At 32.7% G+C, this 23,682-nt stretch overlaps 1 protein-coding gene across 1 annotated transcript in view; it reads left to right on the forward strand.

The window, feature by feature from the left end:
- The window catches only part of LOC139095637 (failed axon connections-like), a 70,950-nt gene that overhangs the window by 38,289 nt on the left and 8,979 nt on the right, over positions 1-23,682 (forward strand). The window contains exons 3-5 of the mRNA XM_070647026.1: positions 767-1,105; positions 2,039-2,176; positions 2,265-2,461. Of these exons, the coding sequence (XP_070503127.1) occupies positions 767-1,105; positions 2,039-2,176; positions 2,265-2,461 (674 nt within the window). The remainder of the gene's footprint in view (positions 1-766; positions 1,106-2,038; positions 2,177-2,264; positions 2,462-23,682) is intronic.

A 23,682-nucleotide genomic window follows, 5' to 3' on the forward strand; every position in this document is an offset into this window, starting at 1 on the left:
ATATATTCTGTGAATGAAATCCTTTCAATGCTTGACTTTTGTTGCTTATTTTTGGTTGACAAAAGGACTTTAATTAAATTTGGCTGATTTTTGTGGTGACTTTTGAGGGGATCGTGGGAAAAAATGAGAATTTTAAGGGGATTTGGAGGTTAAGAGCTAGTGTGAAGGCGGCTGAACCTTATAAATCCAATTTGAAGACACCTGAACCTTAGAACTTTAGTGTGAAGGCACCTGAACTAAAAGTTTCAAATGTGAAGGCACCTGAACCTCAAAACTCAATTGTGTAGGCACCTGAATCTTAAAAATCTAGTGTGAAGGCACCTGAACCTCAAAATATCTCATTATACAGCCTCAATCACAGCACATGCCTCTTAAATGTCCATCCAATATCCCATAATCCTCAACAAACTTCTGCCAAACTCAAATCCAGCAATCAAAATTTCCAACAACAAAAAAATCTCATTTTTATCTTAAAAAATTCAAATTTTACATCAAATTGTTCTTATTATCTTGACAGTGGTGGTCAACCTTTGTGTCGCGGTACCAAAAAATGCCTCAAAATGCCTTAAACCGCATGTTGTTTGCGGTTGCAGTCATTAAGGGGTGCCTAAGCATAAAAAAGATTGTGCAACCCTGTCCAAACTCAATTTGACTCTCAACGAGTGTCTCAAAATCCAATTTACATCACCAATTGAGCTCCAAATAATGACAAAATACACAAAAAAATCTTCAATTTTAACAAAATTTTCACTTTTTTAATTCACAGAATGTCGACCACAAATTCAAGTTGTACTCAAAGAAGGGACAATTGCCATTTGTTGAAGTCAATGGACAACAAATATGCGATTCAAGTAACATCATTAAGGAATTGTCACAAAAGTTTGAAAAGGATATTGATGCTGGCTTGAATAATGAACAAAAGACCATTTCTCATGCAATGATTTCAATGGTTGAAAATCATTTGACATTTGTTATAATGGCATGGCGTGCAAAGAATCCTGGCGAGATGGTTAATGGATATAAAATTAATTTCCAACAATCATTGGGAAGTAAAATTCCAAATGCAATCTTGAATTTCTTGTTCAAGGTTAACTATGGACATCGAGTGAGTATTTTTCGTAGTTTTAGACCCCTTTTTGCTAGTTACTGACCCCTCTAGTGGTTGTAGACCCTTTTTGGAAGTTGCTGACCCCTTTTAGATAGTCAAAAGACACTCTCAATAGACACAAGACCCTCTTGATAGTCATAAGCCCCTCTATATAGTCACAAGGCCCTCTAGATAGTCACAAGATCCTCTAGATAGTCACAAGTCCCTCTAGACAGTCACAAGTCCCTCCAGATAGTCACAAGACCCTTCTTGACAGTCACAAGGCCCTCTAGATAGTCACAAGGTCCTTTTGGTAGTCACAAGGCCCTTCTTGGGAGTCACAAGGCCCTCTACATAGTAACAAGACCCATATTGAGAGTCACAAGGCCCTCTAGATAGTCACAAGGCCCTCTAGGTAGTCACAAGACCCTCTTGATAGTCACAAGACCCTCTAGATAGTCACAAGACCCTCTAGATAGTCACAAGACCCTCTAGATAGTCACAAGGCCCACTAGATAGTCACAAGGCCCTCTTGATAGTCACAAAACCCTTTAGATAGTCACAGGACCCTTCTAGTTAGTCACAAGACCCTCTAGATAGTCACAAGATCCTCTAGATAGTCACAAGGCCCTTTTGATAGTCACAAAGCCCTTCTTGTTAGTCACAAGGCCCACTAGATAGTCACAAGGCCCTCTTGATAGTCACAAAACCTCCAAATAGTCACATGGCCCTCTAGTTAGTGACAAGACCCTCTTGATAGTCATTAGATCCTTCTTAGTAGTTGCATGCCCCTTCTTAGTAGTTGCAAGCCCTTTTAGGTAGTTTCAAACCCCTTATGAGTAGTTGAAAGCCCCTTCTTAATCGTTGCAACCCCCTTTTTGGTAGTTGCAACCCCTTTATTGGTCCAAAAACCTTAATTCATTACTAAATCCAATTCATTCTCAATTGCAGGCATCCAAAAAAGTCAAGGCACAAGGTATTGGCGTACATAAGCCAGAAGAAATTGTCGAAATGGGCAAGGAGGACTTGAAGGCACTCTCAGAGCTCCTCGCCGACAAGCCATTCTTCTTTGGAGATGAACCAACACTTGTAAGTATTATTTTGAGGTTATGTCCGACATTTTGAGGTTATGTCCAACATTTTGAGGTTATGTACTAAAAAATGATTTAAATTCCAGTTGGACGTTGTCGTTTTTGCATCAACCGCTCAAATCTACTTCATCTCGGACGATGCCAAGTATGCATTGAAGGAATTTATGGTCGAGCAATGCGCCAATTTGGTTGGACATGTGTCACGCATTAAGGAACGCTGCTACTCCGATTGGGATGAAATCTGCAACAATCTCGAACTCAATCCACATTTACCAAAACCAGAGTGAGTAGCTTTTTGTGCCTTTTTTTGGTACTTTTTGCGACAAAATAAATAAAAAAAAATTATTTAAATTTGAATATGTTGTTGAGAGGATTTATTGCGGATTCAACGGCTTTTGTGTCTCTTGGTAGACATAAAAATACATAAAAAAATAAGCATGAAATGGAAGTAAACAAACACATGTTCAATGTCATGTTTCAGACACGATTATATGAATTGGAATGATTTGTTGCTGATTTTTATGATAAAAAAAATTGCTTTTTGAATGTTAAAAATGTTGGAATTTGGGGACATTTGGAAAGGGAATTTAGGATTTTAAAAGAATTGAAATTTTAACTATTTTAAAATTTTAAATTTAAAAATTTCAAAAATTTGAGAATTAATTTAAAAAAATTGAAAATTTGAATTTAAAAAATTTAAAAAAATTTAATTTTAAAAATTTGAAATTTTAACTAAAAAATTTTTAAATTTTTAAAAAGTTTTAAATTTTTGAATTTTTAAGATTTTAAAATTTTTTAAATTTTTGAATTTTAAAATTTATAAAATTTTTTAAATTTTTGAATTTTAAAATTTATAAAATTTTTTAAATTTTTGAATTTTAAAATTTATAAAATTTTTAAATTTCTTTAAAATTCAAATTTTTTAAATTTAAAATAATTAAAAAATATTAAAATTTCAATTTTCTATTTTAATTTTTTTTTTGAAATTTTAAATTTTTTTAATTTTTAAATTTTTAAATCAGTAAATTTTAATAAAATTTATAATTTTTAAAATTCAATTTTAATTTAATTTTCAACTTTCTAATTTTTTAACTATTTTAAAATTAAATTAAAAATTAAATTTCATTAAAATATAAAAAAAAATATTAAAAATCTTCAATTTATAATTTTCTAAACTGAAAAAACTACAAAAATTCCCCAAAAACTAATCCAATTTAAATCTCCAAAATTAGAAAAAAAAACTCCAAAAAATCCTGTTTAAATTATGAAAACATTTCCGACTGCGCTAGTCTAAAATTTATGAATTTTGATGTTTTTTTTTACGGAAAAATAAACAAATCCAAAAACTACGAAGTAATAAATATTCTATTTAGAGTGTCTGTATACACAACTGTAGAACAGTACAGCACAGCCAACACAGTATGTTTCAGATCATAACTTTTCTTTTTTAACATTCCAACATGGAAAAGCATAGTTATGAAAATATTAAAAAAATAATGGTGAAAATATGAAAGAAAAAAAATGTTTTTTTTTTTATCAATTTTTTGAATCAGAAAAAATTAAAAAAACTAAAAAAATAAAAACAAAAGTTAAAAAATAATTTTTTCACTTTCTTATTTTTTTTTATTTTTTTCTGATTTTGAAAAAAAGAAAAAAAAAACTTTTTTTAAATTTTGTACTTTAAATTTTTAATTTTCTTCAATCCTTTTTTAATTTTTTATATTTCTTTAAATTTTTTTTTATTTGAAAAATTAAAAAAATTAAAAATTACAAAAAAAAACATTTGTTAATTTTTTTTAGATTATTTATTTTAAATAAAATAAATAAATGTTTTTTTTTTTAATTTTTCTAATTTATTAATTTTAAAATAAAAAAAATAATTTAAAAGAATTTTAAAAATTAAAAAAAAAATAAAATTCTCTAAAAAAGTCCATAAATTATTCAACAATTATCATCCAATTTGAGTCTGTCTTAACATCACTAAAAGAAGAAACTGTTGATTAAATTATTAGTTTAGAAAAATTGTTGATTTAAAAATAGAAATTTTGACGATCCACGTGGAATTTTTAGAAAATAAATCGTAAACAAAAGGGGTTTTTTTTTTGTTTATTAAGACTTTTTTTTATATTTTATTTTTGAACAAAATTAAAAGTTTATCATGTAAAAAAAAAAAAGAAAAAGTTTTTATGTTGCGGTGTTAAAAAATGGGAAAAATTCTTGTTTAGTTTTGTGTTCAACTTTACGGAAAAATAAAAAAAATTTAAATTTTTTTTTGAGGTTATGTTATAAAAATGTTAAATTTTGGTCCAATTTTTTTTTGAAAAATTTTATCAAAATTCTCTAAAATTTTCCGAATTTTTTATAAATTTTAAACGTCCCTTCATGTCCCCCAAACCCCTTAAACCCTCTCTTTTCATCCACAACCTCTTAATTCCTTCCTAAAACTTCCCATTTTCTGCATAAAAAGCAACAACAAAAAAGACAGAAAATAAGCAGAAAAACAAAAGGAAAAATAAATTTTCTTCCAAAAGAATTTTCTTTTTCCACGACCCCCCATTATTGTCATCATCATCATCATCATCAGCATTACTGTTGCTGTATTTTTTCTTCCATATTATGTTTGCTGCTGCTGTTGCCACTATCATCATGTCGACTTAATTTTGCACGCGCGTGGAGACGACTCATTATTGTTGTTGATTGTTATTGTGAATTTTAATGGTGTTTTTGGTGGATTTTGGGGTTAAGGATGAGGGTCAGGGTGAGGTAGGTGAGCAAGGATGTGGTCCTATTTAGGGGAGGGTCAGCATGGGGTATCAAGATTTAAAAGGGTTTTTTGGGTTTTTATATGGAAAAATTAGCAAATTGATGAGTTTGTTCACAAAATCGAGGATAAGACTGAGGTTTGACCACACCTGAATCTGATAATACCTGGGTTTGATCCACTTGGGTATGAACCCCTTAATACCCTTCCCAAGTGTACCCTTTTCAGTCAAAATTGATTAAAATTGTCATCTTTGCTGAAATTTTAATAATTTTTCAATTTTTTTACCCAATTTTTGACTAAAAAATATCAAATTTTCCCTAAATTTTCATGAAAATTCGCCCATTTTTCATCAATTTCCCTTCAACTTTTCCATTTTCTTCACACAAATTTCTCCAAAATAATCAAATTCAAATTCAATTTTTCTTCATTTTCTTTCCATTTTCTCATCAGTTTTTCCTTCAATTTTCACTTTTCCTTATCTTCAATCTACCCAAATCCCATCCCATCCCCTAATTCTGCCTCCCCCCACCCCAACCCATATTATAGTCAGATGAATTGTCATGGATTTTCTTATGGAAAATTCTTCTAAAAAAGGCAATAAAATTGAGGATTTTCTTTGAGGATTATCACTTGTAGATATCAAGATGGGACTCGACTCGGTGTTGATGGAACGGAATTGATGAGCTTTTATGAAAATTGATTAATTTGACCTTCATTTGTCTTGTTTTTTGGCGATGATGGAGGAAAAATGGCGGGAAACTTTCAAGTGGACATTTTATGTGATAAATTAATTGGATTTATGAGTATTTTTGAAGGGATTTTGAGATTTAATTTGGAGTAAATTGGGGAATTTTGGAGATTTTGATAAAAAAAATTTGATATGAAGGTTAAACATAACCTCAAAATTTTTTGGCGGAAAAAATTCAATATAATCTCAAAATTTTGCACATTTCCTCACATCTAACTGCACCTTCATCCGCATAACACCCTCAACCCCATCAACCCCCATCAATCTCATCCACACCCACTCTCCATCCTATTTCCTAATTAAATACAAAAAGTCAGCAGTTCCAAAAAATCCTCAACAACTGAACCTCTTTACAAGTGCTTTTATAGCAATTAGTCTGAAAAACCTTTTATGCAGCACAAATTTTCATGAACTTTGGCATTTCCATCGTCTTTGTCTTCGTCTACACAAGCATGTAAAGGTTGTGTCTGTGTACAGCAACAAATCAAGTCACTTGAGAATTTTTCATCTCGAAAGTTCAGTGATGAATTTGAGAATTTTTGGGGGTTAAAAGGAAGTTTTGGATGTTTTACCCCATGCTGCCCTGGGGTAAATGTGTATTTGTTACCCATGCTACCCCAGCTGACCCTCAAGTCCTGTTTATGTGCTTTATTGATATGAAATTTGGATGTAAATTCACCTTAAATTCACAATAAATTCACAGCAATTCCACAGCACCAAACTCACCACCCACGTCAAGTGGGGACCCATTACCCCACCCCCAGCTTCTTATCACAACTCAGCATCTTTTTAAATCTAAAAATAGCACAAATCATCGCCCAAAAAAAGAGAAGATTAATTGCAGCAATTTTCACATCACAAAAAAAGGATTTTCTTCTTAGTTTTTCCTCATTTTCCGTCGTCGTTCGTTCCATTTCGGGTCGAGCCGTCTTACATAAAACTCAGTTGAGCATGAAATTAAAGGACTTTCTTTTGAACTTTAGAGATGGGTGTGGTGAGATTGGGATTTTTGGGGGGGATTTTTGGTGAATTTTGTGAGAAAAATTGAGAATTTGAAAAGATTTTTATGGAGGGATGGAAGAGGGTTAGTGGGGTGCGATGTAGAGGGACTGGATAAGTGCACCCGAGTAGCTTTCAGCTTACTCAGAAAATTTGAAGATTTTCTTACATTTTGAAGCAAAAAATTGAACATAACCTCAAAATTACATGAATTTTCCCAGTTTTTCCAATATAAATTCCAATTTTTCAATAATTTTCTCAGTTTTCTATTAAACTATCACGAATTTTCCATTAATTTTTACGAGCTTTCCAAATTTTCATACTAAATCTTCCACATAACCTCAAAATTCCCCACTTAACCTCAAAAAATTATCTAAACATTTCCAGTCCAATTCTCTCAAATTTCCACAATAATCTCCATCAATCTCCCTCACAATTGCCCTTGCTATATTTCATAATATTTCATATCCAAAAAGCAGCTTCTGGCTTTTGTTCAGTTCCGATATTAAATTACGCATTACTTAACAGACATCAAAACTCAAGAATTGTCTGACATTCTTCAATTCTCATCAGACTTCCAGCTTCTTTTGGTGTCAGATTGTCTAAAGTTACATTGATGGTCAGAGGTGCACAACCTTTTTTGTGTCGCGGTCCATTTTGTGATTTGACTCATGTGAATCGAAAACCGCACACAGCATGCGGATCATGGCATTTTGAGCGGCAATTTAGTGGACCGCGGAACAAAGGTTGACCACCCCTGACTTAATAATCTCAAGATTGACTTGAAAAAATGGAAGAAAATTAAAAACTTAATAAAAGGAAATTCCACTCGTGACCCAATTTTTAATTCTCAATGAATGGATTGTCTTTGATGGTTTGGATTGGATATGGATATGGATATATGGCATAAGATACAGCACAAGATTAAGTGGATGTGATTTAAGTTTTAACGATGGAAAATTTAATTTAAATTAGTTTAATTCAGTGTTGGGTAAACTGCGTGATGTGGGGCATAATTGTACACATTGGGGAGGGGTACTGAGGGGTACTGTGGGGTCAAACCTATCAAAAATCATATCATAAAGGTCAATTATTATGAGAATATTGAAGAAGTTTTTCATGGACAGTCATTAAGATATGGAAATATTGGAAGCATCAAAAGTAGAACTAGATGAAGGTCGGATGGGTAATAAAATGGATGAATTAAGATAAAAATTGAGTTATTAAGAATTAAAACTTAATTACAGCATTTTTCAAGAGTTTTCAATTTTGAGGTTAAGTTGCTCAAATTTTGAGGTTAAATTCACCAATTTTGAGGTTAAATTGCTCAGTTTTGAAATCGAATTGCTCAAATTGTGAGGTTATGTTGATGAATTTTGAGGTTAAAATCCACCAAAAAAGCGTGAGTCACACCAAAATCCAACCTTAAATCGCACAATATTCATTGCCAATAATAACTCAAAATCACATCAGACTAAACCCAGACGCTGTGCAAATATTCTCATGTCTATTCATCATTACATCCACCCTCATATATCTTTGTTTATGCCTTTTACTTATTTATTCCTCTTGATCTTTTTCATATTTACATTAAAATTATAATGAGAATTTCCATGTTTGCTCAGTTCTTCTTAATACTTTTTTGAATTTTTCTTCTATTTTTTGGCATCTAAATCTCATTAGGATTCTTTTTTTGACGTCATTCAGAAATTATTTGAAGATTTTTGTGTATAGCTTTAAAGTTATTGATGTACTTGTGTAGATGAATTGAGGAAATTTTACTTAAAATGCAAAATTGGTGAACATTACCTCAAAATTGGTGAATATAACCTCAAAGTTGGTGAATTTAACCTCAAACGTGGTGAATTGAACCTCAAATATTGAGCAACTCAACCTCAAAACTGAGCAACTTAATTTCAAACTGAGCAACATAACCTCAAAGTTGGTGAATTTAACCTCAAATTTGGTGAATGTATCCTAAAAACTGAGCAACATAAACTCAAAATTTGAGCAAGATAACCTCGAAATTCATGATTTCCCGATTATTTCTATCCGGGTCAATACCTTATAGCAACTATTAATCTACAATCCATCACTATGCAAAATCACCAAATTCAAAAAATCGAATAGAAAGTCTAAAATTATCCAAAAATACCCAGAAGGTTCCCAAAACTTTACCTTTTTTAATCACAAAAAAAAAACAATAAAATTCTCCCAAAAAAGTCAGCTCCAACAAAACAGCCTTCCAAGAAATCCATTCACAAACTTGACATTAACCTAGCCAGCAACAACAACAACAACAACAGAATCGAGTCCCAAAACACATTCCATGCAGCATCATAATTACACAATTATTTCATTAAATGAGCTCATGACATTGATAAGATCCATATGGCTTATTTTTAGGATATTAAGTTACATCCAATTACACAAGCTGATTTTGGATGAGAATGGAAGGGGAACGGGATTATGTAAGGAAGTGAATTGGGGTGATAATTTGAATGATTTTTTGAGGTTAAGTGAGTGTTTATGGAGATTGAAGCAATATGTGATGGATTTGGGAAATTTTGAGGTTAAGTTGCTTAATTTTGAGTTGCTCAGTTTTTTGATTGAGTTGCTCAATTTGAGATTCAGTTGCTCAGTTTTGAGATTTAGTTGCTCAGTTCTGATATTGAGTTGCTCAGTTTTTAAGTTATTTTTAAAGAATTTTGAGGTTAGAAGTCGGATTAAATCTGGCACAAAGTGAGCCAGAATCTGATTTGATGCCATAATTTCCAAAATTAACCTCAAAATCACTAATTTCACACCTCATAAACCCAGCAATTAACACAAAATTATCCACAAAATTTTTTATCACACAACTCAAAACTTAATTAGTCATGAAAGCTTTAAAAATCTCAAAAAGTCAACAGTCCATGCTAGATTATCTGTGACACATTAAAGTGACCATTTATGACAGCCAATTAGCAAACACGCGTGAAATGGAAACGGAAAAAATTCTGAAAACCTAACTTTGCATGTAAATTTAATGCGATTAAATAAAGAAGATAATGAAAATTGGACGATTAAGGAAGCTTGCTTGGGGCATGAGTGGATGACATTGTGGCTTTAAGCACGTAAACTTGTTGAATTTTTTGTGAATTTAAGCTTGAAATTAGAATGGAACTAGTCGGATAATCGAATGATCCGAAAAGTCGGATTATCCGAATATGGCTTAGATTGTGCCATATTTAATCCGACCTCTGGCTCAAATTGTGCCAGATTTAATCCGACCTCTAGCACAAATTGTGCCAGGTTTAATCCAAACTACTTTTCGTCACCTTTTCCTGCTTACTTCATCAAATCCATATCCATTTCAATCTAATTTAAATACATTACAAGCCTTCCAATTAATCCACAAATCAACTCAAATCTGTTCTTCAGCTATAAACCTGCCTCAATCGTGTCATTTATCTGTTGCTCATTATTCATTCTGGTACGGTAATTTGTGCGCGAAAATAATAAAGAATAAAACTTGATAATAATTTTGAATATCGTGAATATTAATTAACATTAAGCATGTCTAAATATGGAAATAGCACGTAGATTATGTGTGCTGTTGTTGAAATAATAAGCTTCGATTCTGTTTTGGGTAAACTTTAATTATTTTGACTTGTGCGTTGATTGGTGATTTGTGATGAGTCATTGTAAGCATTTAACTGGGAAGAATCTGACTAGTTGCTCAGTTTTGAGATTAATTTGCTCAGTTTTGAGATTATTTTGCTCAGTTTTGAGGTTAAGTTGCTCAGTTTTGAAGTTAGGTTGCTCAATTTGAGGTTAAGTTGCTCAATTTTGAGGCTAAGTTGCTCAATTTTGAGGTTATGTACCCCAAAATTGAGCATTTTGTTCCCAAAACTGAGCAACATAACCTCAAAAATTCATAACTTCATATCAATCCACAATTTCCTCAAAATCCACAATAAATAAAAATTAATTTATTACATTTTGAGGCATTAGACATTTTGACACACAACATTCACAGCTTAGGCGCACAGAGAATAAATGTTTAAAGGCAACAACAAAAACAATTCATAATTTCAACAGAATATATTTTATAAATAATAAGAACACGAAGAACTGACAAAGAAAGAAGTTGAAAAAAAAAGTAAGAAGCATAAAAGGAACTGCTGACGATTAAATATTCAAAGGCACGATTCAAAATTTTTATTTCTAAATTGTATAATTTATTTGTTAAGTTTTTTAGTCATCATCATCCGTCATGTTCATGTAGATGTCTTCATAAAGGGTCATTCACTTATTATGTAACGATTTTGAGTAGGGAAATTGGAATTTTGTATTTAAAATACGAACAAAAATATTGAATTTCAATCAAAATTGAGAATTTAACCTCAAAAAATTTTCAACATAACCTAAAAAAATTTGAAACACATAATCTCAAAAATTTTGTAACATAACCCCAAAATATTGAAAACTAACCTGTAAAAAGGACCAAAACATTCTGTAAAGTTGAATTCTAACCTCAAAAAGTCAAGCTAGCTTCAAGAATTCTCATTTTTATTAAAAAGTCATATCCCATATCCACCTGCAAGTCAATATCAACAAGACCCATATAAACCTGGAAGTTTGAGTCAAAAAATTCTTCAAATCTGTCCAAATCTGTTGGGGGAAGTCCTCCATGATGGATTTTGATGAACATTTGACAAATGGTGGTAAAAATTCATCAAAATTCGTCAAACTTTATCAAAAATTTACTAAAAATTGTCAAAAATATCCAGAAAAAAATTCAAAAATTGTCCAAAAAGTTGTAAAAAATTCACCAAAAATTCACCTCAAAGTCACCAAAATTCACCTCAAGATCAACAAAATTAACCTCAAATCACTGAAATTCACCTCAAATTCACCAAACTCACCAAATTTTTTGATTAATTCTTCAATTTTAATCCCACATTTGACCTCAATACTTCCTTTAAATTCATCTAAATCATTCACATTTACTGTCTTTAGTGCCTTCCTTACTCGCCATTCATTGCCACATCTTCTTATTCTCCCCACATCCATCCTTTCCCTTTTTATATCCATTCATTCTTCTTCTTCTGACCAGTTCCAGTTCTCAGCAACAACAACAACAACAACAATCGTGTCTCTTTAAACATTAATTTCAGTTCTGTTACACAGTACAAAAAAAGAAGGCAAGAAATTCAGACCCAAAAGAGACGAGAAAATTACGTTTTTCAAGTCCAAAGTCCAATTTTTTTTTATGCCTGCCTGCCTGCCTTGCTGTGCAAAAATTTTATGGACGTGAACATCTCGAATGACCTTGACGGGGAGGAACTGAAATAAGAACTTGAAGTCAGTCAGTCGAGAATTGTAGAATTTTATGGATAATGTAAAGGAATTAACGTGTGGGATGGAACTCGTCAAATTATGTTGATGCTGGCATGTAAATTTCCAGTTCTTATTTTTTGTGCCTTTTTTGCTCAACTTTTGATGATTTAAGGAACATTACTTGAGGGCATTTATGCTTGCTTTTTGTGTTGGAGTCATGGACATGATGAGAATTTATTTTATGGAATTAAGAAGAAGTTGAGGGAATTTTTGAGGTTGTGTTGCAAAAAACGCGCTCAAAAAATTCCAACTCGAAAAAAACACGTCCAAAAAAACTATCGAAATTGAGAAAAACGCGCTCAAAAATCATTCAATCTGAGAAAAACGCGTTCAAAATGGTCCAAATTGTTAAAAACGAGCTCAAAAAATTGTACAAATTGAGAAATACGCGTTAAAAAATTTAACAAAATTGAAAAAAACGCGTTCAAAAAAATTCTAATTCAAGAAAAACGCGCTCAAATTTTCCATCCCGCGAAAATCACGCTCAACATCCAATTCCACATCCTCATTTTATACACAATTCTCATCTCATCACATAACATGCGTGCATGCGAGTCTTGTGTGAGGGGTCAAAAGTTTGGGTAACATATGGCTACGCATACATATCTTCTGTGCCTTAATATAAATATGAGAAATGGATCCATATGTCGAATATCTAATTTAATTTAACGACGAAAGGAATTTTTGTCTTTTTTTTGGATTGCTTTGATGTTGAATTGGGTTGATTTAGGAATAGTTATTGTCTAGGATGATGATTGGTTTATGGATTTGCAGGGGTTGGAAGTTGTGGTGAAAAATTGAACATAACAACAAAAATTATGGTGAATTTGTTGAATTTAACCTCAAAATTTTGGTGAGTTTGTTGAATTTAACCTCAAATTTTTTGGTGAAATTGGTGAATTTAACCTCAAAAATTTTGGTGAGTTTTGACAACTTAACCTCAAAGTTTGGTGAATTTGGTGAACTTAACCTCAAAAAATTTGGTGAAATTGTTGAATTTAACCTCCAAATTTTTTGACAAATTTTCCCTCCATAACCTCAAAATTCACCAATAATACCCCAAAAATAAATTATTCACCACCCTTGATGTGAGCCATTTCATAACAATTTTGTGTCTTCATCTTCCTCATCGCCAATTTTCACATGCGCAATAAAATCTCAAAAAAAATATATATATTCGATGTAATTACCGAGCATGCAATATTAATCGCCAGTGTCCGCTCATTCACTAAAATATAATAATTTTCCATTCATAATTGCACACTGAATTTGCGCAAAAAAGCAGCAAATTGACAGAAAATGACTTGAGATGTTTGTGGGATTTGTGGATGATTGATGAGGAAATGTGAAAAATTTTGAGTGGAATTTAGTTCAATTTTCAATAAAATGCATGTGAATTTTGAGGTTAAGTTGGTGAAATTACTGAAAATTTTGAGGTTAAATTCAACAAATTCACCAATTTTTTTAAGGTTAAGTTTAACAAACTCAACAAAATTTTGAGAATAATTTCAACAAATTCACCATTTCGAGGTTATGTTGACAATATTCATTGAAATTTTTAGGTTAAATTCAACATTTTTACCAAAATTGAGTTTAAGTTCTAAATTTCGAGGTTATGTTCCCAAATTACTCAATAAATCCACTTCAACTCCAAAACGGAGTCAAAATATTTTCACGATTAGAAAAATCGTCTTGAAAAGCCATAAAAAATTAAATAAAAATCTCAAAAATGCCCATAAAACTCACCACATATTCAGTGACTAAGTCAAGGTCAAGTTGAGTCGATTAAGATAAGAACATCGGCATTTGTGCCTTGAACCCTTTCAGACTGAATTATTAAATGTGGCATTTATCATCGGAAAACTTGTGAGGAATAAAAATGCTCATAAAATATTTATTTATGGAATGAACAAAAAAACAGAAGTTCAGTTTTGGGTATTTGTTGATTTACAGACTGCGAAGCAGCAATAAGATTAGAGTTGAGGATGTAATGGAAGCAGATGTGAGGCATAAAAATGATGATTTCGGGGCTGATTTTTGATGTAATTGGATTTTTAGTTTTTTGAGTTTTATGAGGAATTTATGACTTTATTCAGTATCAGGTGTTAGAGATGCTGATCATAGCCTAAAAATTTTGAGAATATTTTGTGACATAACCTTTAAAATTTGGTGAATTTTTTCAACATAACCTCAAATTTTTGGTGAGTTTGGTGAATTTAACCCAAAAGTTTTGGTGAATTTTATCAACTTAACCTCAAATTTTTGGTGAGTTTGTCGAATTTAACCTCAAAAATTTGTTGAGTTTGTTTAGTTTAACCTCAAAATTTTCAGCAATTTTGTTTAACATAACCTCAAAACTCCATCCCATCCCCAACCACATCACCATCACTTCCAGTCTAATCCCATTCAACATAATAATTCAAATGACATTTTCATGTTCTTTAATGTAATCTTATTTAAATTTGAATGTTTTTCGGTTCAGTTGACTCAAAGGCACTCAATTTTCTTAAGAATGTCGACTAGATTTCATCACATTTATTTTGGCTCCAAATCACAGAATCAAGTCAACCCTTTTCAACATTTACATCTTCATCTATGCGAGATCTGATGAATAATTTTTGGGATATTTTTAAGATTTTTTTGGGTGATTTTGAGGGGAAAAAGTGGGGAAAAATAGAGAAAGTGCTGAATTTTGGTCAATTTTGAGGTTATGTTGCTCAGTTTTGAGGTGAATTTGCTCAGTTTTGAGGTTAAGTTACTCAATTTTCAGGTGAAATTCACCACTTTTCAGGTTAAATTCACCACGTTTGAGGTTATGATTCTTAATTTTGAGGTTATTTCCCCATACTTTGCAATTCATTGCACCAATCCATTTGCAATTGCCCATTTTAAGTTCATAATAGTCACCAACAATAACAATAACACTTCCAAAATCAACAAGTACCCCTGCCCGTCCCCCTCCCCCATTTGTTTACTTTTACTAAACTTCCTTGATTTAATATCAAAACTTATTAATTAAACATCACATATTTCTCACCAACCATGGCAATTATTTGACTTTACATAGTCGTCACACAATGGGACAAGTGTAATCGACTAGCAAACAACCAGTTACGTGAATCAACTATTAACAGACTTTATTCATACTTTTATACGTGCATATTTACATTATACCTGATTTTTGTCATGACAAATCTACATTATAAAGAAGAATTTCAATGTTGAATTGCTTTTTGCGATTCTTTTGAGTTGATTGTGGAATTGGAACAGTTGTACATAGAGTTGGAAAATTCTGATTGTATAACCTCAAAATTTGGGAACATAACCTCAAACGTGTTGAATTTAACCTCAAAACTGAGCAACTTAACCTCAAAAGTGGTGAATTTAACCTTAAATTTGGTGAGTTTAGCATTAAAATTGAGCAACTTCACCTCAAAACTGAGCAACATAACCTTAAAAAATTGAGCTATATAACCTCAAAATTTTGTCAAAAAACTCTCAAATCTTGACCACATCCAATTCAATTATCAGCCGTACCCATAACCAGTCATCAAAGACACCGGTCATGTAATCGATATACCAAAAATATGAGAATTCTTATGTAAATTTTGTTTACATCTGTCAAGTCTTTCAACTGTGTCATTAGGTAAAATTGTCATTTTTTGAATATTTTGACTGGATTTAAGTCTGGCATAAGATAATCCAGTGATGCTCAACCTTGAATTTTTCTGGGTCCACCTTAATTATAAGTTTCGACCATAACCGCACACAACACACGACTCATGGCATTTTTAAGCATTTTTGGTGTACCGCAGCACAAATGTTGTCCACTCCTGCCGCTAATTTATTCAAATCATTTTGATTGACATGTCAAAATACAAAAATATAAAAAAATGATCGATTACGGAAATCTGAGTGGTCTTTAAAGTCTCAGCCGATGTGTCTGGATGTGATTATTAAGGTGTGAATTCTTGATTATTTTAAGTAACACAGACATGACCTTCATGCACTGATGTCTGATATTTTATGTCAGACAGGTAAATGGATGCAAATTACTGGTTATCGTGGTGAATTGATGGGTTTTTTGGATGTGGAATTAATTGTAGATTTTGTGGATGTAAATTGTTGTTTTCGAGAATGAATTTTGAGGTTATGTCATCGCTTTTTAGGTTAAGTTGCTCAGTTTTGAGGTTATGTAACCAAAGTTGAAGCACTAAATCATCTTATCATCATAGATTTCCATAAAGCACCAATCACACCTAGAATCCCATAAAGCATCTCAAAAATCCATAAAATCCGATTCAGCACGTGCAAAAAAGCCATTAAAAAAATCTCCACAAAGTCCATCTAAAAAAAACTGCGTCTTGTGTCAATTTTACGACAATCACTTCAACCGTTAGCCATCCATTCATGCCTGCCTATATTTCCTATAAATTCTTGATTCACGCTAAGCACAAAAAGGCTTGAAATATGATTGGAATTTCAATTATTTGAATTATGCAAATATTTAAGTATTTTTACACATTTATTTGCATATATTAAGCATGTGGAAGTTGTGGACATGTGTGGAGATCAAAATTGTGATTATTGGATTGCTTTTGGGATTTTAAGCTGAAATGTGAAGGCACCTGAACCTTAGAACTCTAGTGTGAAGGCACCTGAACCTTAGAACTCTAGTGTGAAGGCACCTGAATCTTAGAACTCTAGTGTGAAGGCACCTGAACCTTAGAACTCTAGTGTGAAGGCACCTGAACCTTAGAACTCAAGTGTGAAGGCACCTGAACCTCAAAAATAACCTCAAAATTGCTCAAAAAAATCCATAAAAATTGTGTTTATTTCTACAACTTAAAATTAATTACCCCATAATGCCTGAACTTCCCCCATCCATCCCAGACTCTATTAAATTACAAATTTTTATTATCAAATTACACGAAGATCATTCAACTTCAAATCGGAATTGATTTTCAATTCCTCTGTTTAAATTTATGAAGGTCAATAAATTTAAAAAGTTGCAATTAAGATAAATTGTGTGAGATTAACAGACATAGAGGTACTGTGTGCTGCTGCTGATGCTGCTATTGCTTGTTTATGCTATTAATGAGTTCTATTGAGTTTGGGATTTTATTGGAATTTATCATGATTAATAATTGGAAGTTGATTGGGATGGAATTTGAAGAGAGAGTTATTGGATATGGATTAACATGTGGGTTGATGGAAGATTTTGTGAGAATTTTAGACAAAAACTTCAAATTTTAAAGCAGAGACCCCCAAAAATTTATTAAAATTCTCAATATTCTATCCACAGACCCCCAAAAATTTTCAAATTTTGAAGAAGAGACCCCAAAAATTCATCAAAAACTTCATTTTCGAAACCATAGACCCCCAAAAAAATCCCAATTAACCTTCAAATCACGACAAATTAAGTCTGGAATCCCAAAAAGTCATACCGCACACAGACAGATCAGTCAAATCACATATAGCCTCAAGTGCATGTTTATATTAATTTAAGCAATAAAAAGCATATTAATGCTCGAGTTCACGTGCTTGACCGACCGACAAAGTCCGGTTTTTGAATTTTGATTTTTGTTTATAATTTTTTTGAGGAATTTTCATCAGTCTGTGTTTATGCTGCATGCCACAGAACTTGTTCAATTTCAAACAAAAAATCTCGTGCTTAACTCATGCAAATTTATTTAATTAGTGTTGAATTATTAATTATGACATTAATTGATGTTTGACTTGATTTGAGGAATTTAAGGAATTTTTTTGGGGGTCTTAGGTTTTGAAATTTGAGGCTTTGATGATTTTTTGGGGGTCTACGGTTGTAAAAATGAAGATTTTGATGATTTTTTTGCCCATTTTTATAAATGTTTGGGGGTCCATGGTTCAGAATTTGCAGGTTTTGATGACTTTTTGGGAGTCTATGGATTAAAAAATGAGGGCTTTGATGAATTTTGAGTGTTCCATTGATTGAAAATTTAAATTTTTGTCTGAAAATTCTTTAAAAATTCAGCCATAAATTCTACAAAATTCTCAATTAAATTCCCTTAATAAATTAAATCCACTAAATCTACTGAAATTAAAATCAACTAAATTTTAATTGTCTAAATCCAATAAAACTTGACAATTCCCAAAATACTGCTCGAGTAGCCGAAAATGAGAAGAAAAATTCGACTTTAATGACCATCATAAACCATAAATTTAAACAAAACAAAAAAAAATTGAGTCTATCAGCACAGCATATGATGATTATATTACAAAATTAGAGCTGATCTTCGTCTTTATTTTAAGTTTTTTTTTTAAATACCATAAATATTTGAGAATCATGACTTGGGGGGGATGTAAAGTATTTTGACATGACGTAAGGAATTTTTTTGTTTATAAAAATATAAATTTTTTTTTTTGAGAATTTTTTATCATTTTCTGTATTTCCTGTCTGTTTTCTAAAATGTGATGGAAGTTGGTGATATGAGGAATTTTTGTGAGGGACTTATCATGTCGGGTGTCATGTTTAGGAACAGAATTGTTAATGTTGAGTCACTTGATTATCTTAAAAGTCATATTTTGAGTCGCTTTATGGGTTATAAGTGGATTGGGCAGGATGGGAACGGTTGAAGGGTGATCCTTTGATGTTTAACGGATTTTAGAGTTTTCAAAGAGTTTTTGGATGTTCATGAGATTCTTGGATATCTAAGGAATGTCCTAGATGTCCAAATTATACATAACAATGCACCTAATTTAAGAAATTCCTTGCCACGCATCTGTCGGGTCCTTCGTGCATCTTCGGGACTCTTCGTATCTCTTCGGGACTCTTCGTGTCTCTTCGGAATTCTTCGTGTGTCTTCGGAACCTTTCGGGATCTCTTCGGGAGTCTACGTGTCACTTCGGGTCTCTTTGAGTATTTTCGGAGCTATTCGTGATTCTTCGGGATACTTCAGATCTCTTCGGTATTCGGTCCTCGTTCTGATCTTCAGTCTATGCCCCTCTATTTGCCTCTGTTTCAATCTCAGTCTCCAAAAAATCCTTCTTAACATCAGGCAACCCTTCCACTCTCAACATTCGACTGCATTTCTTTATCATCTCAACATAAACCAAACAAACAATAAAAATTCCAATTTAAATAACTGCGACTTGTCATCTTCCAGATCCACTCAATTAACTCAGTTCCCAATTCCATTGCATTCTATCATCAAATCCATAAATAATGTCGAGTGCTCAATTTCAACACAATTTTCAAGTTTTATGACTCATTCATTGAGAATTTCTTGTTGTTGTTGTTGCCTTTATGTGAGACGATTAAGCTGTTGCAAGTTGTTTAGTTTATAATAGCTGAATATGCAGCTTGATTGAAGTGTAAAAATTGTGATTTGAATTAAAATATTTTGATATTTATTGCTATTGTTTAGAGATTATTGATCATGTCAGGATTAATTTGGGTTGGAATGTGACGATTAGATTGGAATTTAGAGGCAGGGGTGTAGCTAGAGTTGGGGAAACTCAGATTCTGATCCATACTCATGCTCCGCATTCAAAGCATTCCTTGCTACACTTCTGTTAACCAATCGGGTCTATTCGAGACTCTTCGTCTAACTTCGGGTCTTTTCGAGTCTCTCCGGGTCTCTTCGGATCTTTTCGGATTTTTCCGGGTCTCTTCGGACTCTTCGGGTCTCTTCGTGTCTCTTCGGGTCTCTTCGGATCTCTTCGGGACTCTTCGGGTCTCTTCGAGTCTCTTCGGGTCTCTTCGAGTCTCTTCGGGTCTCTTCGAGTATCTTCGTGTATCTTCGGGACCTTTTCGAGTCTCTTCGGGTCTCTTCGGGACTTTTCGGGACTCTTCGGGTCTCTTCGGGTATCCTCGGGTATCCTCGGGTCTCTAAAATTTTGAAGTGAAAGAAATCTCAAGAAAAATCACAATAAATTCAACTCCGATATCCATCTTGTTTCAATGATCTTAACTGAGTCTGTCACATGTGACACTTGAGATTTATTGTTGATTCTGTGGATGAAATTTATTATCTTAAACTTGTTAGTTTGCTTGTCATATCATTAACAGCTATTCGTAGTTCTTCTTATGTTGATGATTTGAGAATTTTGCGGGACTTTTTATGCTTTATAAAAATTAATTGAAAATTCAGCGACGATGGATATGAATTTTTTTTTGTGATTAATTGATGAGTTTTAAGATGAAAAATAAAGATAAAATTAATCTTTTTTGATTAAAATGTAATGAAAATTGATGAAATGAGAATGAAGAAATTTATAAAATGAGGCTTGTGAGGATCTTGGCAATTTTTTAGAATTTTGAGGACACAGTAGTGAGCTGCGGGACTAGATTGTGACTGTATTGGTGTAGAGGATCCCTGGTAGCCCCAGAAACAGGTCTCAGAAGCTGATTTCTTAGGTTATGGTCACTTGCCAATTACCAATATCAAATTCCAAACTATATCTATCAACAGCTGCTCTCCACGAGTTCTTAGGTGTCCTTTTCGTTCTTTTGCATAAAGCTACCCTATACCCTACCCAAGTCACCAATCTCACTTCCAAAACCATCCCCAACAGTCCACAAAACCCTCACGCATCCATCCACAAAATCATTCATAAATAATTCTTAAACTCACAAGAATCCCCAACATAGACAACTCATAAATGATTCAAAATAACAAATAAAAATGAGATCTAGCAATCTATAACAACAAAAGGAAGGCTTCCAACCAAAAAATGCCAATAAAGAATGATGAATGACGGATGCATGAATGTATATCAACTATTAATAATTGATACATTATCTCTCGAGGTGGTGGGTACTGTGGAGATGAAGGCTGGTGTGGCTCTTAAGAGGTTTCAAAGGCCGGGTGGGGTGGTGTAGGTAGGAGCGGTGTTGAGGGTAGTGTGGGGACAGAAGGGGGTTTGAAGCTGGATAGTCAATATTTAGTGGCAATTTTTTCATGAAAAATGGCATAAAATTGAAGAATTTTGATGCAAAATAGGGCGAAAGAGGGGAAAGTTGACCCCCAAATACCCCTTAAACCCTTAAACCCCTTAAACCAAAAACTATGAAAAATTCCACCAAATAAAATATTTAAGGGACGAGATAAATAAGACAATTTAATTCTATTTTTATTCATCAGCCGTTCACAAGACTCAGCAAGCTGCTTCGAGTCACAAAAAATGTTTTTTTTTTTTTTTTTCATTTCTCTCAAAGACGTAAAAAGGTCAAAAGGTTGTGAATTATTTGAGTTAGAAGTTAGAGATAGAGAGAGATGTAGGAGGGTTAAAAATAGCAGAAAGCATATTTTTTGGGGGTTTGTTCATATGTTACGTAACCTTGGGGTATAATTGACATTTTAGTCAGCCTACCCCATGCCCCTACTTGTGACACAAGTCTCATAAGGGCATTGCAAAGTCTCAAACCCGTCCTTTAAGATTGTATGGGGTTGATGGGGTTAAGAGCGTTACCTAACCTACAAACGACCCCCAATTTCGAACCGATTCGTGTCTCTTATTTCTTCTCTCATTTTCTGTCTAAACAAACATTTTCATATTTAGTTAATGATTTGAAAGAAGTTGCTGAAAGCAAGAAAATGTTATCAAAAGTTTGAAGGAAGAAAATGATGAAAAAAAGTTGAAAAGTTCGGGCGATAAAAATGAGAAATTGGCAACGAATGGCATGAGGAAGTGGAGCCTTAAGGTTGGAATTTTGTGGTTTGCAATTAGATTTTGAGTTTTTTGATAAGAATGTCTAATTAAAAGTTTTTTTGTGCGGAATATTTTGGGAAAACAGTAATGTTGAGGGAGGAATATGGCGCATGAGGATTCCTATTTTGTAGTTTTGATGGATTTTGATGATGGGATTGGATTCGCGGTCTGAAATATGATGCATGGAAATTTAAATTATAGTATTATCATGAATATGACGCACATTAGAGCTCTATTTAGAGTTTTAATGGAAATATGATGCACAAGACGCTGTTTTATAGTTTCAGCTTAAATATGACGAATATTAGAATCAAATTCACAGTCTCAACACAAATATGATGCACATTATAACCTAGTTTACTGTTTTAACTCAAATATGACGCACATTGGAATCTAATTTATAGTTTTTACCAGAATATGATGCACATTAAGACACAATTTATAGTTTCAGGCTAAATATGACGCATAATTGGGCCCATCTTATAGTTTGAACACAAATATGACGCATATAAGGCCCCAATTTACAGTTTAAGCGCAAATATGGCGCACATAAGAGCCCAACTTGTAGTTTGAACCCAAAAATAGCGCACATAATGCTGATTTTTAGTTTCAACAGAACAATCATTCCAATTCCAAGATTTCATCTATTTTATTCAACCATATCATTTATCTAACTTATCTCAAATCCATACCCCCCACCTCCCCCTAACCTCCAAAAAAACAAATATTTCAATCTCTTTCTTATCATTATGACAATAAAAAATGGCAAAATTGCTTTCATTTTCTTCTGTACCAAAAAACCAAAGCCATAACACACAGAAAAGAGGAAAAATATCTTCAAAAAAAGAACGATGAATAAAGCAACGAAATGTGATTGATGAAGTAAATTGAAGAAGCTAATGGATGTAATGAGAGATGAAAGAGTCAATAACAACAAGTTTTCTTTTGTGTCGTTTCTGTCGATGTCAGTTAAGGAGCACAGCACAAGAAAAATCAATAAGAACAAAAAAAAAGTAAATTTGATACTTGAGTGAATAAAAGAACCGAAAAAAGAGGAAAAGAATGTGGATGAAAAGGTCAAGAAAGGTGGGGGGAATTTTGGTGGGGGTGGGGGGTTATTGAGATTATAAAGGAATCAGATGAGATGATTCAGGTATGAATTGTGATGATAATGATGTTCTTTGGGGACTGAATTGCAATGACATTTGGAGATTTGAAGGGGATTTGGTGATGGGAAATGGGAATTTATGAAACTTGTGCGTCATATTTTGATGCAGACTATAAATAGCTACGCATATCTATGTAGATTAAGGTCTATTTACTTCACTTTGACTGAAAATTGCAGTTCTAACCTACAAAACCCATAAAAACCGTTAAAATCATTGCTGTGCGTCATATTTTGGTATAAACTGTCTAGAACATAGTCGACTACCCTCACTTGACCCTAACCAATGTTATTCCTTATCAAAATATCCAAAAAACAACAAATAAGATCTTCCATGCGCCATATTCAGAGTAAACTCTAAAAAGTCATTTTGTGCGCCATATTTTGGTGTTGACTGTCTGAAAACTAGTCGACAACCCTCATTTGACCCTACCCAATCAAATCCCATTTCAAAATACCTTAAAAAACCACTAATGAGATTGCCCATGCGCCATATTCCGAGTAAACATTAAAGTCTCCCTCCAAATATACCGCACAAAATTCTTCAAAATTCAATAAAATTCCATTTCAATTCATAGAAGCAATTTGTATAACTAAACACAGCACATTCCATTTGCATGCCTCACAGGCATATTCCCATCACTAAAACAAATATTCATAATCAAATTCCATGAACTACTAGATCAATTAAGTCTCAATTAATTCGAGTAAGCGGCGTTGATGACGACGAAGATGTGAGAAATTTTCGGA

Source organism: Chironomus tepperi, unplaced genomic scaffold, assembly GCF_022539635.2.
Source record: "Chironomus tepperi strain 1889 unplaced genomic scaffold, CSIRO-AGI_Ctep_v1 contig_370, whole genome shotgun sequence".
Lineage (NCBI taxonomy): Eukaryota > Metazoa > Arthropoda > Insecta > Diptera > Chironomidae > Chironomus > Chironomus tepperi.